This window comes from Leopardus geoffroyi, chromosome A1 (genome assembly GCF_018350155.1).
Source record: "Leopardus geoffroyi isolate Oge1 chromosome A1, O.geoffroyi_Oge1_pat1.0, whole genome shotgun sequence".
Taxonomy (NCBI): Eukaryota; Metazoa; Chordata; class Mammalia; order Carnivora; family Felidae; genus Leopardus; species Leopardus geoffroyi.
The window spans coordinates 172,086,634-172,111,667 of NC_059326.1; the positions used below are offsets into that span (position 1 = coordinate 172,086,634).

General features: G+C 34.7%; 1 protein-coding gene across 12 annotated transcripts in view; it reads left to right on the forward strand.

Moving 5' to 3' along the window:
* The window catches only part of APC (APC regulator of WNT signaling pathway), a 147,510-nt gene that overhangs the window by 61,909 nt on the left and 60,567 nt on the right, over nt 1-25,034 (forward strand). For 8 of the 12 annotated variants that reach the window (XM_045500836.1, XM_045500850.1, XM_045500818.1 and 5 more), the window contains exons 2-3: nt 19,065-19,149; nt 20,156-20,357. In XM_045500836.1, the coding sequence (XP_045356792.1) occupies nt 19,065-19,149; nt 20,156-20,357 (287 nt within the window). Of the gene's footprint in view, nt 1-8,670; nt 8,822-19,064; nt 19,150-20,155; nt 20,358-25,034 lie in introns of those variants that run through there. The other 4 variants (XM_045500830.1, XM_045500848.1, XM_045500853.1 and 1 more) reach the window with 1 other exon arrangement.

The following is a 25,034-nucleotide window of genomic DNA, read 5'->3' on the forward strand; positions in this document are numbered from 1 at the left end:
AGGGACATTCAAAAAGGAGACAAATTGTGAACAAAAGTACAAAATAGTCTACACGGGATAATGAGGAGGGATTTGAGAAGGGTTATATTGAGACCTAGTAGAACATAAGTTTGGAAGGTAGACTTAACCGATATAACAGGTCATGAAAACCACATAAAGATAGTATTATATGGTCTTTAAAAGCATGAGCATTAGAAACAGGAGTTTGAAATCTGGCTTAGCAACTTGATTTGTGTTCTTACGAAAATTATTTAGCATTTTGAAGTCCCATCCCTTAACTCTAAAATGGTGAGTGATAGCTACCTTACAGTTTTGAAGATTAAGTGAGATATATATGTAGGGCACTTGTACTACATAGTGTATTTTAAGTATGCAATAAATGGTAGACTTTATAAATTTCACATACCAAATACACAGAAAAGCACATATAAAGGATTTAAGTGATAGAACTTTTTACACTTTTTCCTTTTTTAAAATTTCAGTGGGTTATTTCTGAAAATTAGTCACGTTCTTGGCCACAAGGCAAACCTTAAAAAATTCTGAATAGTAGCAGTTTTGAGGGCAACAGTCTCCAGTCTAATAAATAATCAGTTAGTGGCAATAAAAAAATGACTCAAGTCATTTTATACACTTAATAATTGAGAAAGATCTAGTTTCCCCCTATATCAAAGAGGAAATCTATTGAAGTTATGAATTGTCAAGAAATAAAAAGGAAAACACTTTATACTAAAACCTATGGGACATAGCCAAGCTTACACTGAGAAGAAAATTAATACCCTTAAGTACTTATATTATTAACATAGAAATTGATAAACGAACATGTAAATAGAGTAAGGAAATAAATGAATTAATATTCAGTTTAAATAACAAGAACAAAATAAATCAGTTGGAAATAATGTAATTAGTTAAGGATAAATACAGAAATGAGTAAAGTAATAAAGTTGTAGAAAGGATATATAACACCAAAAGTTTATTTTTTTGGTAAAGATCAATAAAACAGATGAAACACTACCAAGTCTGATTAAGAAAACAAAGGACCAAAAGAGCACAAATAAGAAAAGTGGCAAATTTTTAAATGAGAGAACATATACAACTCTGTGGTAATCCACTTGAAAAGCTAGAAGAAATAATTTACTGGTGAACTATTAATGAATCAAATGATAAAAACTTAAAAGGAAAATGCCTAAAAATTATTTACTGAAATCTTAAGAGCAAGACTATAAAATGGTGAAACACTAAACCATTCCTATTAAAATCAGGGATAAGATCACTATTCAACGTTATTTTGAAGTTTCAAGCTAACAAGATAAGGAATGTGTAAATACTGGGAAAGAAGAGACAAAAATTATCTTTACTTATAACTTATATAATTATACCCAGAAAATACATAAGAAAAACTATTAGAATTCATGGGATAATTTGAGAAGGTGGGTGCGTAAGGGATATGTATTAAATAAAATCAGTAGTTCTTACCGGTATTAGCAGTATCTGGCATGGAATGGTGTTTATTCACGGCAAATAAAACAACAACAAAAAAACAAATAAATTTGATAGAAAAGGCATAGGAACGTTTCTTGAAAAAAAACTAGAAAATTTGATTGAAGGACTTGAATTATTCATGACAGAGAGAAGTTAGATTTAGTATCATAGAAATGTAATCTGCCTCAAATTAATAGAAATGTAATGCAATAACACTTCTAAGTATACATGAGAGTTTAGCAAATGATAAGAAATAACATTTCTGTTCAGTGGAAAGGAAATGTTTTATTTAATAAGTAGTGCTGATATAATTGGTTCTCCATATGGGAGACAATAAAGTACTATACTCATACCATATATAAAAACAGCAATTCTATATGAATTAAAAACCTTAAAGTAAAAATAGAGTTTCCCATGCCAGCTAGTAAATTAATCACTGGCATTTATCACCTCTTTCTCCTAAGACCCCATTTAAGTGATAGTAAAAAAAAGTTTTTTTTAAGGTATGTACTTATAATGCCATAGAGTGAGAGGGAACCAAATAGAGATTGCAGCAAATTTCTGGAAGATGAAGAAATCATGGAAATTAAAAATGATTGCTAAAAATTAATCGAGGACCTTAAGACTTCTTAGTTCTCTGTTGTTTCCAGCGTAGCAGGTTGTTTCCTGTTATTTAAAAGTGAAATACTAATCTTGAGAATTTTTCAGTAGCCTTTGAAACTATCTGGGCTACCTTGGGGTGTTTAAAGACCTGAAATTATCTGGGCTACCTTGGGGTGTTTAAATACCAGAATTGGAAATTCATGTTCTGGGCCAGGTGTCAGCAAACTGCCATTGTCTTTGTAAAATAAGTTTTATTGGAACATGGTCATGCCCATTTATTTAGGTATTATCTGTGGCTGCTTTTGTGTTAAAACAACAAAGGTGATTGTGACAGAAATCTTAGGGCTCACAAAGCCTTTTCAGAAAATGTTTGCCAATTCAGGTAATTTTGGTGGCCATCTTGGAGCTTGTCCTTACTGGGAATAGGCTTGGATAGACTCCAGCCAAAATAAGTAGCCATTTACAGAATGCAAGAAAAGGAAGGATTGAGTAAAGAATATAGCAGATAGGAAACTGAATATCATCACCTATTGAGTCTTAGTAGAGAATAGGAAGAGAAGTAGAATGGAAGATAAGGACCTGCATTGGTTGTTAAATAAAGAGAAAAGAATTGGGTGCCAGGGTGACTCAGCCGGTTGAGTGTCCGACTTTTTATTTCCGCTCAGGTCATGACCCCAGGGTTGTGGGATTGAGCCCCACGCTCAGTTCTGCACTGAGCATGGAGCCTACTTAAGATTCTCTCTCTTCCTCTGCTTCTCTTCCCTGCTCATGTGTTCTCTCTCTCTCTCTGTCTCTCTGTCTAAAATTTAAAAAAAAATTTTTTTTTAAAGAAGAAGAATTAAAAATAGGTGAGGACTCTGCTTGGAATTAAAACTTTTTTTTTTTTTTGGTGGGAGGGAGGGGAGGGTGGGTGATGGGTATTGAGGAGGGCACCTTTTGGGATGAGCCCTGGGTGTTGTATGGAAACCAATTTGACAATAAATTTCATATTTAAAAAAAAACAAAACTTTTTTTTGGTATAATGATTTTTGTATCTGACAAACTTCTTAAATTTTCATAATTTAAAATTTGTATCCTTTGTTAATGCCTCTCCAATCATTATTCTTTCAAAAAAATTTACTGTGCTAATTAGTAAGTAGGACTTCAAGGATTGTGTTGAATGAAAGTGGTAATAATAGACATCCTTATCTTACTCATTTTAAAAAGAATGCCCCTAACATTTCACTGTTAAAAATGTTTAGCTTTTGCCAGCTTCCATTATGTTTCCAGTTTATTAAGAGTTTTTTTCTCGCATAGCTAATGACTTTTATCAAATGATTTTTGTCTATTGGGATGATCATATGATTTTTCTTATATAATATTTTAATGTAGTGAATGACACATAAATTATATAATGTTAAAGTATCCTTTGATTCATAGGATAACCCAGCCTGATTCTGCTATAGTTTCTTTACTGTATACTAATACATCCTGCTTCCTGATACTTTGTTCAGGATTTTTGTATTAATATTCATGATAATATTAGCCATAATTATTTTTCGCACTACCTTTGACTTTTATATCATAATTGTATTGGCCTGATAGAATGCATGTTAACTATTATTTCTATTCCTGGGAAAGTTTTATAAAGTTGGAATGATTTGTTTCTTAAATGTTTGGTAGAAAGTGTATGTAAAACTGTTTGGATCTGGTGTTTTTTTGTGTTGGGAAGAGAAGGGAGAAAATATTTACTGCTCCAATTTTTCAATAGTTATAGAGGAACTATTAAGGTTTTCTATTTCTTCTTAAATCAGCAACCCCCTTCCAAATTTTGTTCATATTCTGTATTTGGTCTCTTCTCTCTGTCTAATCATATTTAGCCTTTTCAGAGAACCAACTTTTTGCTTTAATCTTCAGACTCTACTAAAAGGTATCAAAGAAGGCTTCTCAGCAGACCTCAGACCTTTTTTTTTCTAGAGACAATGACTATATTTTTGTATATCCTTTCGGTGACTTTTTATGCTTACACAGTCCTTTTAATATAACAGGATGGACCATATGAGATGCAATGACCTGCACTCTTTTGGGGCTTTGGGGGGGGTGGGTTCCTTTTTTTTCTTAACATCAACTTCATTCTTTTTAATGCCAGTGTAGTATTCCACTGCACAGTTGTATCCTATTTATTTAAAAGTAGTTATGCTTTTATACCAAATAAAAACTCCCACTTGCTTGAAGTAACATACCTGATCTTTTACTCCTACTCTACAGACATCATCAGAGAACTCCAAAAGAGGGTGTATTCCATTTAAATATCTTTAATTAAAAAACAAAACTGTTTCCATAATTTAAGTGCAATATAATGTTCTTAAACATTTAAATCTCTGTTCCTTCTCCGATTCATATTAGTGTGTAATATAAGTAGATGCGATTTTATCTATTTTCTCATGGCTGTCCTTTTGCCCAGTGCCCATATTTAAAGCCCAACTTTTCACATGTATTTGAAATGCTACCTTCATTATGACTAAATTTACATGTATTTACTTATGGATTTGTGTGTGTGTGTGTGTGTGTGTGTGTGTGTGCGCGCGCGCGCCCATGGTTGACCTATTCAAATGACAATATCCTAACTTTTAAAAACTTTTTAAAAAACTTTTTAAAATAAGGTTATTCATTTTTGAGAGAGAGCACGAGTTGGGGAGAGGCAGAGAGAGAGAGAGAGAGAGAGAGAGACAGAATCTGAAGCAGGCAGGCTCTGAGCTGTCAGCATGGAGCCTGACACAGGGCTTGAACCCCAACCTGTGAGACCATGACCTGAGCCAAAGTCGGGCGCCCAACCAACTAAGCCACCCAGGAACCCCCAAAAATGACTTTGGACTTAAAAAAGAGTTGGAAAAATAGTATAGTAATTTCCTGTATACCCTTCACTCAACTTCCCAGCTTCCCATAATGTTAACATCTTACATATTCACAGTACAAGTATCAGGACTAAAAAATGAACGTATTGGTACAATGTAGTTAACTATATACTTTTTTTATTTATAAAGGCTTTGTACAATATTTTAATATGTGGTAGTTCTAGTCCTTCTCTTCTCTTTTCATATTTTCCCTTTTTTGCTTGTTTTTCCAAATGTCTAGCTACAGAAAACAAAATGAAAACAAACCTTATGTAGCATTTTTACTGGGACTGTATAAGATTTATAAATTAAGTTGGGGGAAATGACATCTAATGATACTGAATCTTTATGTACATGAACAAGGTGTGTTTATATTTCCTCATATATGTTTTGGACTCTTTGTTCAGTTTATGCCTAAGTATTTTATACTCCTAAAAATTAGAAATAGGGACCTTTCCTTCCATTTCATCTTCTCTCTGATTTCTCTTTGCACATAAAAAGGAAAGATTTCTGTATGTTTTGGACTATGCTAAATACCTCAGTTACCTTATAGTAATATTTAGTTGATTCTTTGGGATATTCTAGGTATATAATTATTTCATCTGCCAATTTTATTCCTTTTAACTTCATTACTCTAGTGCAATGAGTAACATAGGGGTAAAAATGGGCTTCCCTGACTTTGGAAATAGATCCACTGTTTTCACATTAAATATGGTGCTGGCTTTGGGGCTGATGTCATGTTAAAGAAGAGTCCTTTTACATTCAGTATTCTCAACCAAGAACGGGCACTGTATTTGTAGAACATCTTTTCATCACCTTTGCCAGGATCATATTTTGTTTTCTGTGTAGATCTATTAGTATGTTCAATGATGTCGATTTTCTAATAGTGATTTTTATTATAAATTTTAGATTTTCTTTCTCTTTGCTGTTAGTTTTGATTGATTACATTTTCTAGAAAATTACCTATTTAAGTTTTCAAGTTTATTTGCATACAGTTGAGCAAAGTAGTCTTTTAGGATTCTTTTGCTTTGTTCTCTTTCTGTTAGTATTTTCCTCTTATTGCCACCTAAAAGTGCTAGCAAATACATATTTTTTAATCCATCAACAAAACAATAAAAAGTTTCACTGATTTAAAAAAAAAATGATCCCAGACTTCTTACATTAGTAATAATGATAACTCCAAATTTAATTCTAATTGAATATCTTACCAGCCTGCAACTTTTCTTCCTCCTTGCGTTAATTTCTTCGGATACTTCTAAGTTTGTTTTTCACTGAACATTTGGATAAAAGTCTGAATAACAGTCCCATTGCTTTCTTTTCTCTTAACCTTTCTCTTATGGGGTGAGGATCTCTCTAATGGCATCTTGACTACAGAAAAACAAATTGGGATATTTGCATACTCTCATTAAAGTGAAAGATTCCAAGGTTTTATTAATTTCATGAGCTAAATTTTCAGTTTTTTAATGTTGTTGAGTGACTTGCAATTAAGATCTACTTGGCATGTAATTCTAATGATTGTATAAAAGGTGTTCTAAAGTAAATTTATGATTTCTCAAATTTTGCATCAAGCAGTTTTAACTTAGGGAAGAATGGTTGCAACAATTTAAAAGAATACAAGGGAGTATTACTCCGTGAAACATCTTGTTCCCATCAAATTATGATTGTGATTCTGGAAGGGGGGAAGAGTGTTCAAATGTTTTAATTATCCATATGAAGGGTTGAATTTTTTCCCTTCAGTAAAGAACGCTTCGTCTATGCTCATTTTGCCCATCTGGCTCTTTCTGTGATTGTGTGAGGTCTCCATGTCTTCACATACCTGTGTATACCTGTCTCTTTTCAGTGTTAGTTACCTTTAATATTTTATTATTTTAGTGCAAAGTTGCCTGTTAAAATGTTATTTGAAATAAAGAATTTCAGGGCTTGCATTATTAAATTCTGTCAGTTCCCACTTCTGCTACATGGTTTTTAATATATTTTCAGACCCGCTTGTTAATGGGATGATGTAAAGCAGATTAATGATCATACCCATGAGTTTCTCTTTCATTTTTGAGATGTCTCTGTACTTTTCAAGTGGCTGAATTACTTCTTTACCTTTTGTCCCTTGGTCACAGGACAGAAGCTTAAAACAGATTGACATTGGGTCTTTCTAAGGAAGATATGTTACATGTGTCTTTTTATAACATATGTTTACATAGCACTTTTATTTTCAACCTGCCTTTTCTTACTTAATTCTAACAGTATCCCTGTAATATACGTGCTGCAGAAGAAAGCACTAACAGTATCCCTGTATTTGTGCAGATAGTAGTAGATAGCCATTTTACAAATGGTGAAAGGAATTAAAATGCAGGGACAAAGATTAAACCATGACCAAGCCTGAAATTAAGACCTGGGTCTCCAACTACAAATCTAGTTCTCATTGTTTTCAATCGTAAAGATTTTTGTCAGTGATTGCCCACCTCCCACGACTCACTTTCCTCCTCAGATGACAATGGGTTGCACCAAATATATCATTAACTCAAAGAAATGGCTATATCAGAGTCCTTTGTTTTTCCTTGTTAAGGGCCTTCCAGTTGCTGAACTCCAATATTGTCTTGACTAGTTAGTGTTATAACCTGGCTGCCTTGATTTGTGTAGTGGATTTTATTACAGAAGCATCTTCTTATGTCAAGATCTTTAAGTATCGTTTACAGACAAACTTTTGTAATACTTTTTAGTTCTAAAAGAATTAAGGTAGGCAGAATTTTATTTATTCTAAATTGTGTTTGGGAATAAACTAAAAAGAGAATCTGGGTCTTCTGAACTTGGTTAGTCTTAATCTAACTCTTAGCAGTCTCTAATTCTTCATACTAAGGATCTCTTACTACCTAGCTATCTTCTATATCTTTCTTTTCTTCCTTCTTTCACAGTGATGTAATTAATTGCCAGAGTCTACCTCACTTCTCTTTGACAATTTCTACTTCCAAAATCATCAATTTTCTTTAAATGTCTTTTGGCCTCATTCTGAGCACAGTGGGTCCAAAGACCGCATATGCTATAGCATGGCCTATTATATTCATCTTTTTTAATAAATGTAATAGAACTTTGTATTAGTAATTCTTATTTTTCATCTTCCTATCAAAAAGATTTGAATTCTCAATCTAGGGCTGTCCTTTGTATTCATTCTGTTAAATGGCTACCTTTTTAATGAGGCCTTCTTGAAAGTTCAGAACTAACTACTTCCCCATGGATGATACTTAAGACTGTCCTTCTATCAAAGTGACAAAATGTAATACCTAATCTCATTAATTCACTCTGACTTTAAAGTTATGTAGCTATTGGACAAAATCCATAAATAACGTTACCAATATAAATTTCTTATCAATGCTTATACTTCATTACATAAGTTTTGCCTGTAAGACCAGTTAAAGTATCTTTGAAAACTTGAAGAAAGTCCTAACCTGACAGAAATCTCATCCACCTGTGAAAAGGCAAATGTAATCAAACACTACTGAGGTTCTCTTCTATTTTATTCCTCCTTGTCTTCAGCTAAGACTCCAGTGTTTCATCCTCTTAGAAAGATGCTGCTTGAACAATATTGGTTTGAAACCATTACTGCTAATTAACACAGTTCTTATTAAATGTCTCCAGAGTTTTGTTTCTTAATCCCTTTCTTTATAAACAAGCAGCCACCATTTTTTTAGTAGTGAATTTCAAAATCCTTTTTAACCTTATAGGTCCAAGGGTAGCCAAGGATGGCTGCAGCTTCATATGATCAGTTGTTAAAGCAAGTTGAGGCACTGAAGATGGAGAACTCAAATCTTCGACAAGAGCTAGAAGATAATTCCAATCATCTTACAAAACTGGAAACTGAGGCATCTAATATGAAGGTATCAAGACTGTGACTTTTAATTGTAGTTTATCCATTTTTATTCAGTATTCCCTCCTGTAAACTTGGGGTTAGATACTTTGCTTACTTAAACGTGTATTTTAAGTTCAGCAGTAATATGTAAACTCCTTCCTGCAAAAGTTAACATGTATGTTTTGACCAAAATGTATTAAATTAATCCAGCGAATCATGTAGAGAAAATAATCGTAAAACCCCAATTACTAGTTAGTTCTTAGTTGTTTTTAAGCTTAAAAATAAGAGGCCAGCTTTAGCATCACTATACTGAGGCTGGGTGTTCTGTGTAATTCACAGAAACTAGTCTCACAACTTTAGAGTGTACCTTAATTATTAAAGACAGTCTTCCTCCCCAGCTGTCCAGATCTTGTCTCCACTTAAGTGCTATAGTGATAAATGATCAAGAAAAATGGAATTCCCTAATGGGAAGAGTCCAGAACTGAGAGTCAGACCAGACTCTGAGGACCAGAACCTGGTCCTATTCCTTTTTTTGCCACAAGTCATGTTGTATCACCTTTAGAAACGCTTCTGGACTTAAGGTGCCTTATTTGGAAAGTACAGGCATCACACTAGCCTAGATGCTTTCCATGACTCTTTCAAGTCCTGAAATTGGTTTGCCAAATAGCATTGAAAAGTTGTGGTAACCTCCAAGAAAAGTTATAAAATACTCAGTTTGTAGTGGGGAAGATATGTTCTAATTTCAGAATAATTGAGGTTAAAATTTTAGCTATTTTAATTTCCAGTTACTTAGGCAGATTATCTTCTCACTGAACTTAATAACTTTATAAATTTGGAGATCATCAACAAAACTGTTAACCTCTTTCTCTTTTAAAAACTCTTCCTGCTTTATGTTGTTTCTGCCTCTTGGCTATTTTAGCATCCGGGTGCCTGACCCTGTTCTTCCTATCTGTCCACTACTCTTATTCATTTCCTATTTTCTTCTAATTCTTTTTCTATGCATTTTGAGGTCTCCCTTATTCTTCAAGCTTCTGTACATCGCTGAACTAGTTTGCTCCTCTCTTACCCTTTATAGTCAAATCATAACAGTTCAACCTTTTACTCATATGTATAATTCTGTCTATCCATAAATCTTTTTTATTCTAATTACCTATTTCTGTGGCTAAAACTGTCTTCAGCAATGATAGATCTGTAAGATACCTACTTCCAGTCCTTTTGGACATAAGGTAAACTTTAAATAAACATGTTTCCTCACCACGAACTGTGACCTTAAAAACAGCCAAATCAGTTATCTAATGGGTTAAAAAAGAATAGTTTGCTATTTTAACACTGATCAACACAATATATCTAAAATTATTGTACATGGCATGTGGTTTTAAAAGTTTGAAGATACAGAATTAAAGTTCCCTACAGGACTACTCTTTCATCTACTTTGGGAAGTATATTTTGCAAAGAACTCCTCTTGGCAGGTCTATCTAGACCTGTATAGTACATAATTTTGACATCCCTTTTAACTTCTTGCTTAAGTATTTGAGCAAATTCAGAATTAATTTTTGGGAGACATTTTAACTTACCCTTACACCCATCTCCATGCTGAAGTGGAATGTCTCAGAGTAACAATACAAGTCGGACCCTTAAATTTCTACAGTGGAATTTCAGGTTGACCACTTATCCATGCGGTATAATATTATACATCATGAATAATGAACACTTAAGGTATGTCTGAATTCAACCATGAATTGATTATTACTCAGCAAGTGCTTCTGCAGACATCTTTGCAAAGACGTCCACATATTTCTTTAGGATTGGGCGTATGGTATCAAAGCAGTTACAACCCTATAATGAAATTATTTATGTAACTCTCCTTAAAACGCTTTAAGCTCAAAAGCATGAACTATGACCATCTGTTTTGTCTTGGAGTATTGATTTGTGAAAAGACTCTTGGAAACACTGGCACTTCCTACATTGGATTAAAGTTAATCCAAAACAGTAGTTATTTATCTCAAAATCACTTATTATTCTTTGGAATAGATTATATATATAATCTTGAATCATGTTTCCTGTTCATTAACCTGGTTACCCCAAAGAAAGGCAAGGTGGGTCTTCAACTAGATAATTTAAGTATTTCTGAAATTTACACGGTAGTACCATCTAGTGGCAAAAAAGAATACTATTTGCTGTTGATTACAAGGCATTGATACAGATAAGCTACAAAAATATTTGTGTGTGTGTGTGTGTGTGTGTGACAGGGAAATATGTGTACAATAGTTAGAGAAATGTGAACCTTGACTATATATTTGAAAACATTAAAGAAAAGCTTATTTTTTAGGTATAATGATGGCATTATGGTTTAGAAAGAATCCCTGTTTAAATATATGTACTGAATTATTTATAGAAGAAATAATATGATGCCTGAGATTTGTTTTCCAAATCAGTTTGAGTCAGGGAGGGGAATAGAGGAAGTGGGTATGGATATAGATGAAACAAGAACATAAGTTTATAATTATCAAGGCAGAATGTGAGGATACATGGGAGTTTGCTATAATGTTCTCCATGCTTGTGTAGATATTTGACATTTTCTGTAAAAAAAAATAAAATGGCAAAATAAAATAGATATTTCATGGGATTTAGATGACCTGGAAACAGATAAATACAGAAATTGTAGCTAAATTTAAAAGAAATTATGTACTGTATTTTTTATTCCAGGGTTAGAACTCAGTCAACTTGATTTACTTTTTTTTTTTTTTTTTTTCAACACTTATTTATTTTTTGGGACAGAGAGAGAGACAGAACATGAATGGGGGAGGGGCAGAGAGAGAGGGAGACACAGAATCGGAAACAGGCTCCAGGCTCTGAGCCATCAGCCCAGAGCCCGATGCGGGGCTCGAACTCACGGACCGCGAGATCGTGACCTGGCTGAAGTCGGACGCTTAACCGACTGCGCCACCCAGGCGCCCCAACTTGATTTACTTTAAAATGCTGAGCATAGGGGTAGCTGGGTGGCTCAGTCAGTTGAGCGTCTGACTCTTGATTTTGGCTCAGGTCATGATCCCAGGATTGTGGGATCGAGCCCTGCATCTGGCTCCACACAGCATGGAGCCTGCTGTCTCTTCCCTGCTCAGTTTCTGTCTCTCACTCTAAAAAAAAAAAATAATAGTAATATAAAAAATAAAATGCTGAGCATAGCAGCAAGATAAACATGGCCATGTAGAGATGTGAAGCCTTTAAACTGAGAGATATCATGGTATAGAAAAATTATCTGTAGGTAAATTATTAATGAACCATTTATATCTTTGTTGTATTTTGTCAGAATGAAATTTTATAAATTGTTGTAGAACTTCAAAATCACATACATGTAGAGTATCTTATTTTCAGAGTATAAGAAAGAATTAGAAATAAAAACTCAGATTGACACATTTCATAACTTAATTGGAAGATTTAATTATTAAATATATTTGGTTAATGAAAAGAATATATAACTGAGATAGTGACAGAAACAGAAGTGGGTCAAGTAACAACCTCCCTGAAATGGCATAGTTGCTCATTGATAAATATTTTCTTTTCACTTATATCACCATAGAACATTTCACCTCTAATAAATAATCCTTTAATGTTTCCAAAATCTTAAAATGTTTTTAAAAATAATGTGTGGTTATATAATATAAATAATTTTTAAAACCAAATTTCTAAGACTTATAAATGCAAATGAGTATTCTCTCCTTCAAAATACATATTAATTGTAAAAACTGCCATTTCTCAAAACATTTCCTGAAATATTTAGAATTGCTCTGCAGTTGTGTTACATTTTTGTTTTGTTTTGTTTTGTTTTGTTTTGTTTTGTTTTTTAAGTCTTTGAAATTGAGAACTACTTCCGTAAGGTTGTATGCAGTACTCAGCTCCAGGCAGTCATTCCTACTCCAACAACTAAGAAACACTGGATAAAATACAAAAATCATACTTTAAAAGACCTTGGAGAACTGTGGAGTCATCAAGGGGTATATTAACTAAAATTCATAACAGGAAAGATCTCTTGCTAGAGCAGAGATCACTGGTGATTTTCTTCCCCATGGATATTTACTGATTCTGAATACAGACTGCTGTTAATTACTGGCACAAACAGGACTCCATTGGAGGAAAGAAACTGTCACAACTCTTGACAAACGTGGGCAGATGTGAAGTATTGACATATAGAGGAGCTCCAAATGCATGGCTAGTTTTCCCCAATGGCATTGGCTGAGTCTTGTGAAGGATGCTGGGGATGGACTAGGAAAGCTGAATATTGGGAGGCAAAGTCCTGCTGTGAGAAGGACACATTATTTTCACAAGGAGGTCTCCTTCACAAGATATTTGCCAGATTTTTACTTTGTGGAGCCGACTAAAGACCTAAGCTCACTGCGTCCAAGGGACAGAACGTTTAGGGCTAAGGAGTCAGGTACCACCTGAGAATAAGGCTGAGCTAGAAAAGCAAAGTGAATATTCTTTAATCTTGAAATGCTTGAGAGACACAGACTTAAGGTAGGTAAGCCCTGTATCAAATATGGCTAGTTTTTCTTTTAAGATAAATGTCAGATTTGGGAGCTGTATAGGGAAGGAGGCTAAGGGCTAAGGAGACAGAAACCTATATTATTTTCAGTCTAAATTTAGGGGAGAGACACATTTACAGAACTTAGCAAATCAAATTGATGTAAATTTTGCTTGAACTGCACCTGCGGCCCATTTTTAGTTCCTGATTGAATGGATATCAGACTCCAGTAGTGGAAAACGCAAATGCTAAGAGAAAATATGTCTTAAGTCTCTCTTGTTCTTGTATACGTAACGATTGGCATACAGCTAAAAGTTACAAGAAATGCAGGAAATGAAAATGATAAATGAAGAGAACAGATAGTTAATAGAAGCAAATCCAAAGGTGATCCAGATGTTGGAATTAGGAAGGACTTTAATGTAATTATTGTAAATGTCTTGAGAAAAAGAAAAGATGGGTAAAGTGGATGAAAAGTCAGAAAATTTAGACAAAGAATTGTAATCTATAATTAAAAAGATATTCTAGAACTGAGAAATAGTTTTACTAATAACTTACTGGATTGGGCATGTAAACACAGAATTAATGAACTAGTGAGAAGACAGAATTAGTGAACATGTAAAAAAGGTCAATAGAAAATACCCAAATTAAAGCACAGAAAAATAAAAAAATGTGAATAAAAAACTATATGTAAGAGTTATGAAGGACACAGATAGATACAGGCAAATATGATTGAAGAGGAGCCAGAAGGGGCAGGGGAAGAGAATGGAGTGAAAGTAATATTTAAAGAGATAGTTGCTGAGAATTAGTGTAAAGTGCAAAGTTACAAAGACATGTGATAATTGATTAGACTAGTAGACTAGCAGAAATAGAATTGAGAAAAATAGCCATACATATTTGGTCACTTGATTTATGACCAAGGCATCCCTGCACTTCATTGGGGCAAGGGTGGTCTTTTCAACAAGTGGTTCAGGGGCAATTAAATATTTGTATAAAGAAAAAAGTAAAGAGTTCAGAGCCCTACCTCTTATCATATGCAAAAATTAATTCAAGTTGAATTATAGACCTTTGTCTTTGTGAAAGACAAAATAGTGGCTTCCAGAAGGAAACATAGGGAACAGCTTCATGTTTTTAAAGTAGACAAAGATTTTGGGGCGCCTGGGTGGCTCAGTCTTTGGCTCCGGTCATGATCTCATGGTTCCTGAGTTTGATCCCCGCATCGGGCTCTGTGCTGACAGCTTGGAGCCTGGAGCCTGCTTCGAATTCTGTGTCTTCTTCCATCTCTGCCCCTCCCCAACTTGTGCTCTGTCTCTCTCTGTCTCTCAAAAATAAATGTAAAAAAAATTTTTTTTTAAATAATGAAGTAGGCAAAGATTTCTTAAATAGAATGACAAAGCACTAACCATAAAAGAAAAACATAATCCCTTAAAACCAAGAACTTCTGTTAATGTTTTTAGAAGAAAATATAGGACAGTATCTTTGACGTTGGGTAGGCAAGATTTCTCAGGACACATAAAGGACTAAACAAAAAAAAAGGTATAAAATAGACTCCATCAAATTAAAAACTAAAATTAAAATCTTTTCAAAAAACTTCATTAAGAAAATGAAAAGGCAAGCCATGGATTACAAGAAAATATTTACAACACATATATCTAATGAAGAATTCAGTATGGATAAAGAATTTTTGCAAACCAGTAACCCAAAAAAAAAAAAAAATCCAATTTAAAGAATATGGCTAAAAGTTTGAAAAGACAATTCAAAAAGAGAGATAAATGGCCAGTAAGCACATGAAAAGGGGTTCAACATCCCTTATCATCAGGGAAATGCAGATATCATTTCACTCCACTCAAATCACTAAAATTAAAAAGACTGGTCATGCATACAGTGGAACATCAGGATGCTCATACATTGCTGGTAGGAGTATAAAATAGTACAGCCAGGTTGGAAAACAGACAGTTCTTTTAAAGTTAAATCCTATGACTTAGCATTTTAACTCCCAGGTATGTACTCGAGAAGTGACTGCATGTGTTCACTAAAAGATACATGCAAGAATGTAGCATTCTTCATAATAGCCTCCAAACGAATAACAACCCAAATGCCCACTAGGAGGATAAAGGATAAATCCACTTGGGTTTATTCATACAATGGACTACTGTACAGCATTGAAAAACCGTGAATTGATACATGTAATAGCATGGATGAATCTCATAAATGTTTGGTGAGCAAAAAACATGAGACACAAAAGATTATATGTTATATGAGTCCATTTATATGAAGTGCACAAACATGCTAAACTAATTGAAAGTCTCAAAACTTTTTTAAACCTTAAATTTCAACAATTTTATTTACCTCTATGGTTACAGTTTTTATCAATAGATTTTTTTTTTTTAATGTTTCTTTATTTTTGAGAGAGAGTGAGCAAGTAAGGGAGGGGCAGAGAGAGAGAGAGGGAGACAGAAGCTTGGAAGCAGGCTCTGTGCTGTCAGTACAGAGCCTGGTGTGGACTTGAACTCACGAACTGTGAGTTCATGACCTGAGCTGGTCAGACGCTTAACCAACTAAGCCACCCAGGTGCCCCTCAATAGATTTCTAACCATATGTACAGAAACTTTTTGAAAAAGCTCTTGTTACAAATTGTGCGTATTCAATATTTTTAAAAATTAAGAAATAGAGACCAGTAAAAAGATATCAAAATCACCCATTAAAAATTCTTTTTTAAATCAGATAACCTTTGACAGTGTATAGATTTTTCTCTCTGCACATTATATGCAGGCATGCATTTGATGGGATTATATTTTGCAGCATGCTTCTTAAAAATTGTATGTACTGGGGCACCTGAGTGGCTCAGTTGGTTAAGTGTCCCACTTCGGCTCGGGTCATGATCTTGCGGTTTTTGGGTTCAAGCCCCATGTCGAGTTCTTTGCTGACAGCTCAGAGCTTAGAGCCTGCTTTGGATTCAGTTTCTCCCTTGCTCTCTGCCCCTCCCCCGCTCACACTCTGTCTCTCTCAAAAATGAATTTTTAAAAAATTGTTTTTAATTTTGTGTATCATCATAGTCTTTTCATATCAATAGTTTTAATGTTACTGTAGTTGCATAGTATTCCATTATATGGCTAATTGCCATAAGTTTAATTAATTTTTATTGTTGGATATCCAAGTTTACATGGCCTTGTAATTTGGTTTTGATTTTAAGTTTTTTGCTTATTATTTTTAATTTTGAAAAGTTAGGCATATGTCCTATGATATGCCAAGGATTTCTTTTAGTTGTTGTTTTTGGACTTTTTCATCTTTATACCTTTTCTAAAAACAGTATTTTTTTAATACTCATTGTTTAAAAATTACAAAACAAAAAAAAATGAAAAAATTGCTTGTAATTCCAGCTTCTTAGAATACCACTGTTAACATCATGATAATTGTTTTCAGCATCAGCATCACCTGGGAACTTGTTGAAAATGAGGATTTACAGCCTGTATCCCAGGCTTACTGAATGAGCAGTCTGTGGTGCAATACGCTTATCAGGTGATTCTGATCCATACTGAAATTTCACCCACACCTGTAGACTGTGGAGAAGAATCTTGTATGGAGGCCTGATCAGAACTATGCTTTAAAAGGCTCAGTCTGGGGCGCCTGGGTGGCACAGTCGGTTAAGCGCCCGACTTCAGCCAGGTCACGATCTCGCGGTCCGGGAGTTTGAGCCCCGCGTCGGGCTCTGGGCTGATGGCTCAGAGCCTGGAGCCTGTTTCCGATTCTGTGTCTCCCTCTCTCTCTGCCCCTCCCCCGTTCATGCTCTGTCTCTCTCTGTCCCAAAAATAAATAAACGTTGAAAAAAAAATTTTTTTAAACAAATAAAAGGCTCAGTCTGGGGGCGCCTGGGTGGCTCAGTCGGTTGAGTGGCCGACTTCGGCTCAGGTCACGATCTCACACTCCGTGAGTTCGAGCCCCGCGTCGGGCTCTGTGCTGACAGCTCAGAGCCTGGAGCCTGTTTCGGATTCTGTGTCTCCCTCTCTCTGACCCTCCCCCGTTCATGCTCTGTCTCTCTCTGTCTCAAAAATAAATAAGAATTAAAAAAAAAAAAAAAAAAAGGCTTAGTCTGATAGTTCTATGCATGGTAGGACTACATAGGAGATTATTTAATAGTTTTGGGGGGGTTAATAACCAGGATAATGACAGTAAGAATAGAAAAGAGATGGTTCTAAGAGATACTAGAGGTTGAAGACAGAATTTGATAACCGATTGGTGATGTGAAGGAGATGATGTTAAGGACTAAGCCTAAAAGGAAGAAAAGGCCGTTTACATTTAATTAAGAGGATACAAGGCAGAGAACAGGTTGTAGTAGCACAAAATGATAGTTCTGGACATATATATCATCCAGATATAAGGTGTCTATCAGTCAAATTGGGAAAGTGAATCTGAAGTTTGCAATTGATTAGAGACATATGATTTGAAGTTACCTGCAGAAGGATAGTTGTTGAATTGTGAGGCTGGGGAGTATAAGAAATACTTATTAAAGGGCCATTTGAAGCACTACAAGTAGTAGCCCTGGATGGAAGGAGAATCGGGATCCTGAGAAACACAGATAGCCTAGAATGATAGTTCTCAAACCTTATGGAAGGGATGGTGTCCTGAAGTTTATAGCAGACATTTTAGAGTATTCATTCAAGTATCACATCACTATACACATTTGTTCCTGTCCCACAGATGTGATACATTTTGGCCTTAATAATTTGAACGTGAGTATCTATCACCTCCATGTTCCTTTCAACCACCAATGTGGTCTGTTATTTGAAGGTCAGATTGTAAGTCCACAGGCTATTTCTTGTTAACATAGGGATTCTTTTTTTAATGTTGATAATGTCACTGTCAAGGTAAACCAGTAAAGTTGTTTTTGCTGCATTCACTTTTTGACAGATTTCCACTCTGTTTATGGATCATTTTCATTTTGGAGAATATTGCCCATAGTTACAAGGTCATACATGTTCAAGAACATTGTCCTGTGTTTGGAAACCTAATTGGTCAACAAGACTTTGCTGGGAACTTGAATGGAATGCCCCGGAATATGAAAAATACAATATAAATTATTAAGGAACATGCAGAAAAAATTGGTAGAAAATGACAGTTTCCAGCATTCTTTGAGGAAAATTTATCAAGAGAAGAACTTAGATGGGAAAGAAATTGCTTCAAAAGTCAGGAGGCAGTAAGCAAGAATATAGTCATTTCATTATTGGGTGAATGTAAATTAGTATGCTAGAATATATTTAAATACGGTATATAGAAACTTGAATATTTGTTAGGATGTTAAGACAGCATATTATAATTGTTAATTTGGTGTTTTTCATGGTCATGTTGCAGGCTTCAGAGACATGGATTCTAAACATATAACTAGCTTTTGCAGCTTGGGCAGGACTTTTGAGTCTTGCTTGACCCATCCGAAAAATGAAAATAATTCACCTTGTATTGTTTTAAAAGTTAGAGATAATGTATCTTAACTGTTCCATATAGTATCTTGCATAGAGACTCCCCATAATCTCCGTTATCACTCCAAATATCACTGTTGTTATTGAGATATAATTTATTATTCATAATTAATAATAGGTAATATATGTAGAGTGCTTTACAGCTTAAGATACATTTTCACATTGGTCTGAAATAACTTTTTTCCCTAGCCTACCTAAACGCCAGGAAACTTAGAAGCATATCTTCAAGAAATTATTTAGAATTTTGTCATGTTAATATATTGTGTTCTTTTTTACAGGAAGTACTTAAACAGCTACAAGGAAGTATTGAAGATGAAGCTATGGCTTCTTCTGGACAGATTGATTTATTAGAGCGTCTCAAAGGTAGATTTTTTTAAGTATTTTAAAATAATTTTTAAGTTCCAGTTGTCAACTTTAGGTGTGTATATCCAAATACAGCTTCCCTTGAGCGTTGGTTTCAGTTTTCTTGGTATAACAGCCTTATCTATTAGGGTTAGTTGTTAAAATACAAATACATAAAATGGCTCTTTGTCATTCCTTCAGTTAGACATTTAACTGGCTTTGAATAAATTATTTTAGATTTCTTATTTGATTATTTTTCAGCTCTTTTTAAAGCTCATTTCTATTATGCCAGTCACTAAATAGGCCTTTAGTAAGCTGTATGGGACAGACTGGGCTTATTTCCTTACTTGAAGGAATAAATGCCCTTCTGTGTTCCATCCAGGATAGAAATGCTTTGTCTTGTCACATATAGAAGCTGATTATATGCCATTTTTAGTAGAATTTTAAAAGAATATCTTTCTCATTTTGTTGCTTAAAAATTCAAATACCAAAACAGGTAAAGTGCTTAATGATAATTGAAACTTGGCTGAGAAATTACCTTTGGGTCCTAAAATATATTATTATTTAGCAGGAATCTGAGGAAAGATACTTTGTCTGGTTTTCCTTTAACACACTCCTTTTCCCCCTGATTCAAGCTGACTTTGGAGGGAAAGTTTAGTCATTCAGTTTCTTAATAATTGTTTATTCAGTCATGTGTATTTGTGCCTTCCTCTGTTACAAATTTAGAGTTGCAGTGAACACTTTTTTTTTTTTTAAGACTTGATACTTGTACATATTGCATTTATATCTGGAACTAGCAGTCAGCGAATATCTATGAGCATCAGCGTTTGTGATAAGGATTTTCTCTGTTCCCTGCATAAATTTGCTACTCCTACAGGCATTATGTAATATAATGTATATGCAATTATATTATGGGTTAAAATTTGAGGACTAAAACATGAACCTAATATTTTATTTAATTGCATTAGCAATATTTTAGCCACTTTAAAGCAATTGTTATATAAAAACTTGTCTCTCTTTTATTTAGAACTTAATTTAGATAGCAGTAATTTCCCTGGAGTGAAACTACGCTCAAAAATGTCCCTCCGTTCTTATGGAAGCCGCGAAGGATCTGTATCTAGTCGTTCAGGAGAGTGCAGTCCTGTTCCTATGGGTTCGTTTCCAAAAAGAGGGTTTGTAAATGGAAGCAGAGAAAATACTGGTTATTTAGAAGAACTTGAGAAAGAAAGGTAACTTTTCTTCATTAAATAGTAAACTTGAATGTTCAATTTTTTCCATTATTTTGTCATTTTGTAAATACAAGATAGGAATTTACGAAGCATGTATGGCAGATGATCACTAACACTTAAGAGAGCATTTGCATTTATTAATTCAAAAATAGTATGTTACTGATCATACTTATATTAAATCTAAAAATGTAAAGAGGCAAAATTAAATCTGAAAATGTAACAGAGGCAATTCCTGGGACTCTAAGGTTTGTACTTTGTTACTTAAATGCTTCAAGTGCCCTGTATAGATGATCATAATAGTTACATCAAGTTAAAATATGAAACTGATTTTTAATTGAATTTCTTGGTTCCTTTTGAAATAAATTCAATAACTCCAGAGCCAGTATAAGGTAACTTTCCATTAGGGATGGCCTATTACAAGTGGCCACAAATGAAACATTCCTTTATTTTTTTGTTTATTTATTTTGAGGGAGAGAGTGATTGCATGGGGGCACACAGGTTGGGGAGGGACAGAGAGAGGAGGGAAGGAGATTGGGGGGTGGGGGTGGAGAAAGAGAGAGAATTCCAAGCAGGACACAGAGCTCGAATGCAAGAACTGTGAGATCATGACCTGAGCCGAAATCAGGAGTTGGACCGTTAACCTCCTGAGCCACCCAGGTGCCCCTGAAACGCTTCTTAATTTATCGGTTTCAGTGTCTTAAAAAACATTACTTGACATATATTATGAGTCTGGTTTCTCATAGCTAATGTGTTAACTTCTTCTCTTACTGAAGTTAAAATCATCTCACTACAAATACCAGAATATCTGTCACCAAATACCAGAATATCTATCACCCACCAAGAACTTTTTCAAATGTTTTGTAAAAGGTTATAAATTCCTTAATGCATAAATATTTATTTTTATATTCCTAAAAATTCTATTAAACTTGAAGAAATATTAAAATGTATAAACATTACATATTAGCTCTGCCATCTCGATCATGTCATTAAATTTGGTATTGTTTTCTCCTGTAAAAGAGGAACATGGTTCTACCTTGCAGAGTTGTAAAAAGTGATTGTTAGTGTAAAAATGTCCAGCATATCTAACTGAAAGGCAAAAGACCTTTTGCTGCTCTCTCTCTGGTTTTAGGTGTGTCCATCTGTAAAAATAGGTTAATCTTCTGGACCAGAAATAGTGTTAAGCTTTCTTTCATCTTGAGTTTACATGAGTCTCTGCTTCTTACCTCGAGCCAGGAATATTTCAACACTGTTGTGAATAACAAGCATCTACCATCTTCCATCTCTGTCCCCTTTGAACTCTATTAAGAAACAGAGGATTTGTGAGCATACCATCTTTCCTAGGAACTAACTTTGCATCACATAGATAAAGCCCTGAGTTTATTAGCAGAGAGAGAGAGAAGAGAGTGTGTGTGTAGTTCTGATTTATCTTGTGCCCTCTTGGTTCTCACTGTGTTGGAGGGAGGTAAAAATTGAGTCCTTGATTGTATGACAGAATCTTTATTTTGCTGTCACACTCATTTGCTAGTTCAGATAGGTCTAAGGTCAAACTCATTTTCCTTCTTCATTATCAGTGTCATTGATGAGAAATTTAATACCAATCTGATTCTCATTCCTTTGTAGGTAGCCATTTTCCCCGCTTTTGAAGCTTTTAGAATGCCTCAGTATACATGTTTTCTTCATTCATTATGCTGGATAATCACTGTGCCCTTTTGATCCAGAAATATATTTCCTCCAACTTTCGAAAATTCTGTTACGTGATTTCTTTGATGACTTTCTCCTTTCTCTTTTTTATTCTTTCTTTCTCTCTCTTAAATCATAGATTCACTCTCTTTCTCTCTTTTTTTCTTGTTTTCTTTATTGCCCAAGATAAGTGCTAGAAAGTAGTCAAGCCAGGACTCAAACCCAGCTACACAGCTCTGTAATCTTTTTGAACCTCAGTTTTCCAATCTGAGGAGTGAGCCTAAGAATAACTACCTCAAAGGGTATTGTGAGGGTTAAACTAGATTTAAAAAATAATTGCTCTCTCTCTCAAAATAAATAAACTTTTGAGAAAAAGAAATTAAAAATAGGGCTTCTGGGTGGCTCGGTTGAGCGTCTGACTCTTGCTTTCAGTTCAGGTCATGATCTTGTGGTTCATGAATTCAAGCCCCATATCATGCTTTGTGTTGGCGTGTGGAGCCTGCTTGGGATTCTCTTCCCCCACCCCATCTCTCTCTCTCTCTCTCTCTCTCTCTCTCTCTCTCTCTCTGCCTCTCTCTCTCTCTCTCTCTCTCTCTCTCTCTCACACACACACACACACACACACACTAAATAAACTTAAAAAAAAAGAAATTAAAAAATATTTAGAACTGTGTCTGGTCCTTAGAACATTCAATAAATGTAGGCTATCATCATGTTAGCTATTCACTCATTTAACAAATATTTATTAAATACCTAATATATACGTGCCATGCTCTTTTAGATGACCCTAAGTTAGAAGACTAAGAAGGCACAAGATTTACTTTTTAAAGAAAATTGTTAATAATCACTAAATAAGCCCAAACCTAAAGAGCTATCTGTCTCTGGGTCTAGACCTAGTTTTAGTTCTGAGCCTTAAACAGTGTTGTCAACCACTATCATTTAACCACTTGTTAACATTTTGGCTCAAGACATTGTGAGCGTGGCTTCCTCAGAGCATTTTATCACAGTTTGACCTTAACCTTAACAATAACAGCTTATCCCTCTTCTCCCTAGCCTCCCCTCCACCGTCATCACTAACATTGGCCTATCAATTTAAGCACTTTTAACATCCAGCTGTTACTTAATGATGAGCCCATTTATTGGAGAGTAATCAGAGGAAATAGCAGCATCACCATCTGTCTCTCTCTTCATGACCTCTAAGTCCTGGTAGGTCCTGTGGGTTCTCACCAGGAAACACTGAAAAATAAAATCAGATCTCATCTTTATGCCAGCTTGTGAAAGGAGTTTAGGTTTTCTCCTGTGCTTTCTCCTGCTTCTGTCGTCAGAAATGGGAGGGATGAGGTAGATTCTCATTAGTCTGCACCTCCCCCCACATTGCTACAATCGTAAGCAGGGGCTTACTGTCTTTCCATGGATTCCCTCACTACTAAGCTTGCCACATCAAAAATGAAGGCATATTTCTTATTTTTTAAATTGTTTCTCAGTAATGGAAAGGGAATTTTAGCAAGAATAGAACCTTTCACATTCACATGTATATATATTTTGCAAAACAATATAATCAAACCGAATTTTAAAGTAACAGTTTTAAAGTGGAGATCATCTCTGTAAATGAGCAAACCCCAGAAGCCATAATAGAAAATATCCACAAATTTGACTACAAAAAAAATTCAAAATTTGCTACATGGCAAAAGCATTATAAACAAAGTTTAAAGACCAGTGATAAACAGAGAAAATACATTTACAACCCATATAACTGACAAAGTACAATCATTCTTAATATGGATGAGGTCCTATAAATAAGTAAGAAAAAGTTACAGGCAAGGAAATACAAATGGTTTTCAAATTGAATAATTGCTTATCCTGGGGCAACTGCGTGGCTCAGTCAGCTAAGCATCCAACTTCGCCTCAGGTCATGATTTTGGCCATTCACAAGTTCACTGCTCAGAGCCTAGAGCCTGCTTTGGACTCTGTGTCTCCCTTTCTCTCTGCCCCTGTCTCTGTCTCTGTCTCTCTCTCTCAAAAATAAAAATAAAAACATTAAAAAAATAAAGAAAAAGTGCTTAACCTTACTAAGAGAAATCAAATTAAAACTGTAGTTGATATACCATTAAAAAAACTGGATATGCAAAAATAAAGATTGATAAAACATTATCAAGTGAAAGTGGTAGGGGTATAAGTTGGTATAACAATGTAATAAGAACAGTAAGTTAAAATTTTACATACCCTAGGAATTTATCTTAAATACATGCTTGCACATTTGTGAAATGGGGTTATATATAAGGATATTCAGTGCAGCATTGTTTATAATAGCAAAAATTTTGAAAGGCCCTATGTTCCTTCTAAAACAAAACTAGTTACAGGGTATCCCAGTATAGATTCATCAATACTCTGCAGCTAGCAAAAAAGATGTAGGACCTTTTTATGTTCTGACATAGAATGATCTCCCAAGATAGATTTTTAAGTGAAAAAAAGGTTAATAGGATAATACATAGAATAACATGCTACTGTTCATGTTTAAAAATGTACATGTGGGGTGCCTGGGTGGCTCAGTTGGTTGAGCTTCTGACTTTGGTTCAGCTTCTCATGGTCTGTGAGTTCGATTGAGCCCCGTGTCGGGCTCTGTGCTGACAGCTCAGAGCCTGGAGCCTGCTTCAGATTCTGTGTCTCCCTCTCTCTGACCCTCCCCCGTTCATGCTGTGTCTCTCTCTGTCTCAAAACATAAAAATAAAACATTAAAAAAAATTTTTAAATGTACATGTAAGTGTACACATAGATTCTTACATTTTTATGGAGTATCTCTGGGAAATATACACCAGGAAATGATAATAGAGGTCACTTTGGGAAAGAGCCACATGATAGGAAATCACAGACTTTTTGTACCTACTGAGTTTTATCCCAAATTAACACTCTTATTTTGCATTTATGTTTATAATGATCAGATATAGAGTATCTTGATATTGTTATTGAAGACATTGATTGGGTTGCCCAGGAATTACA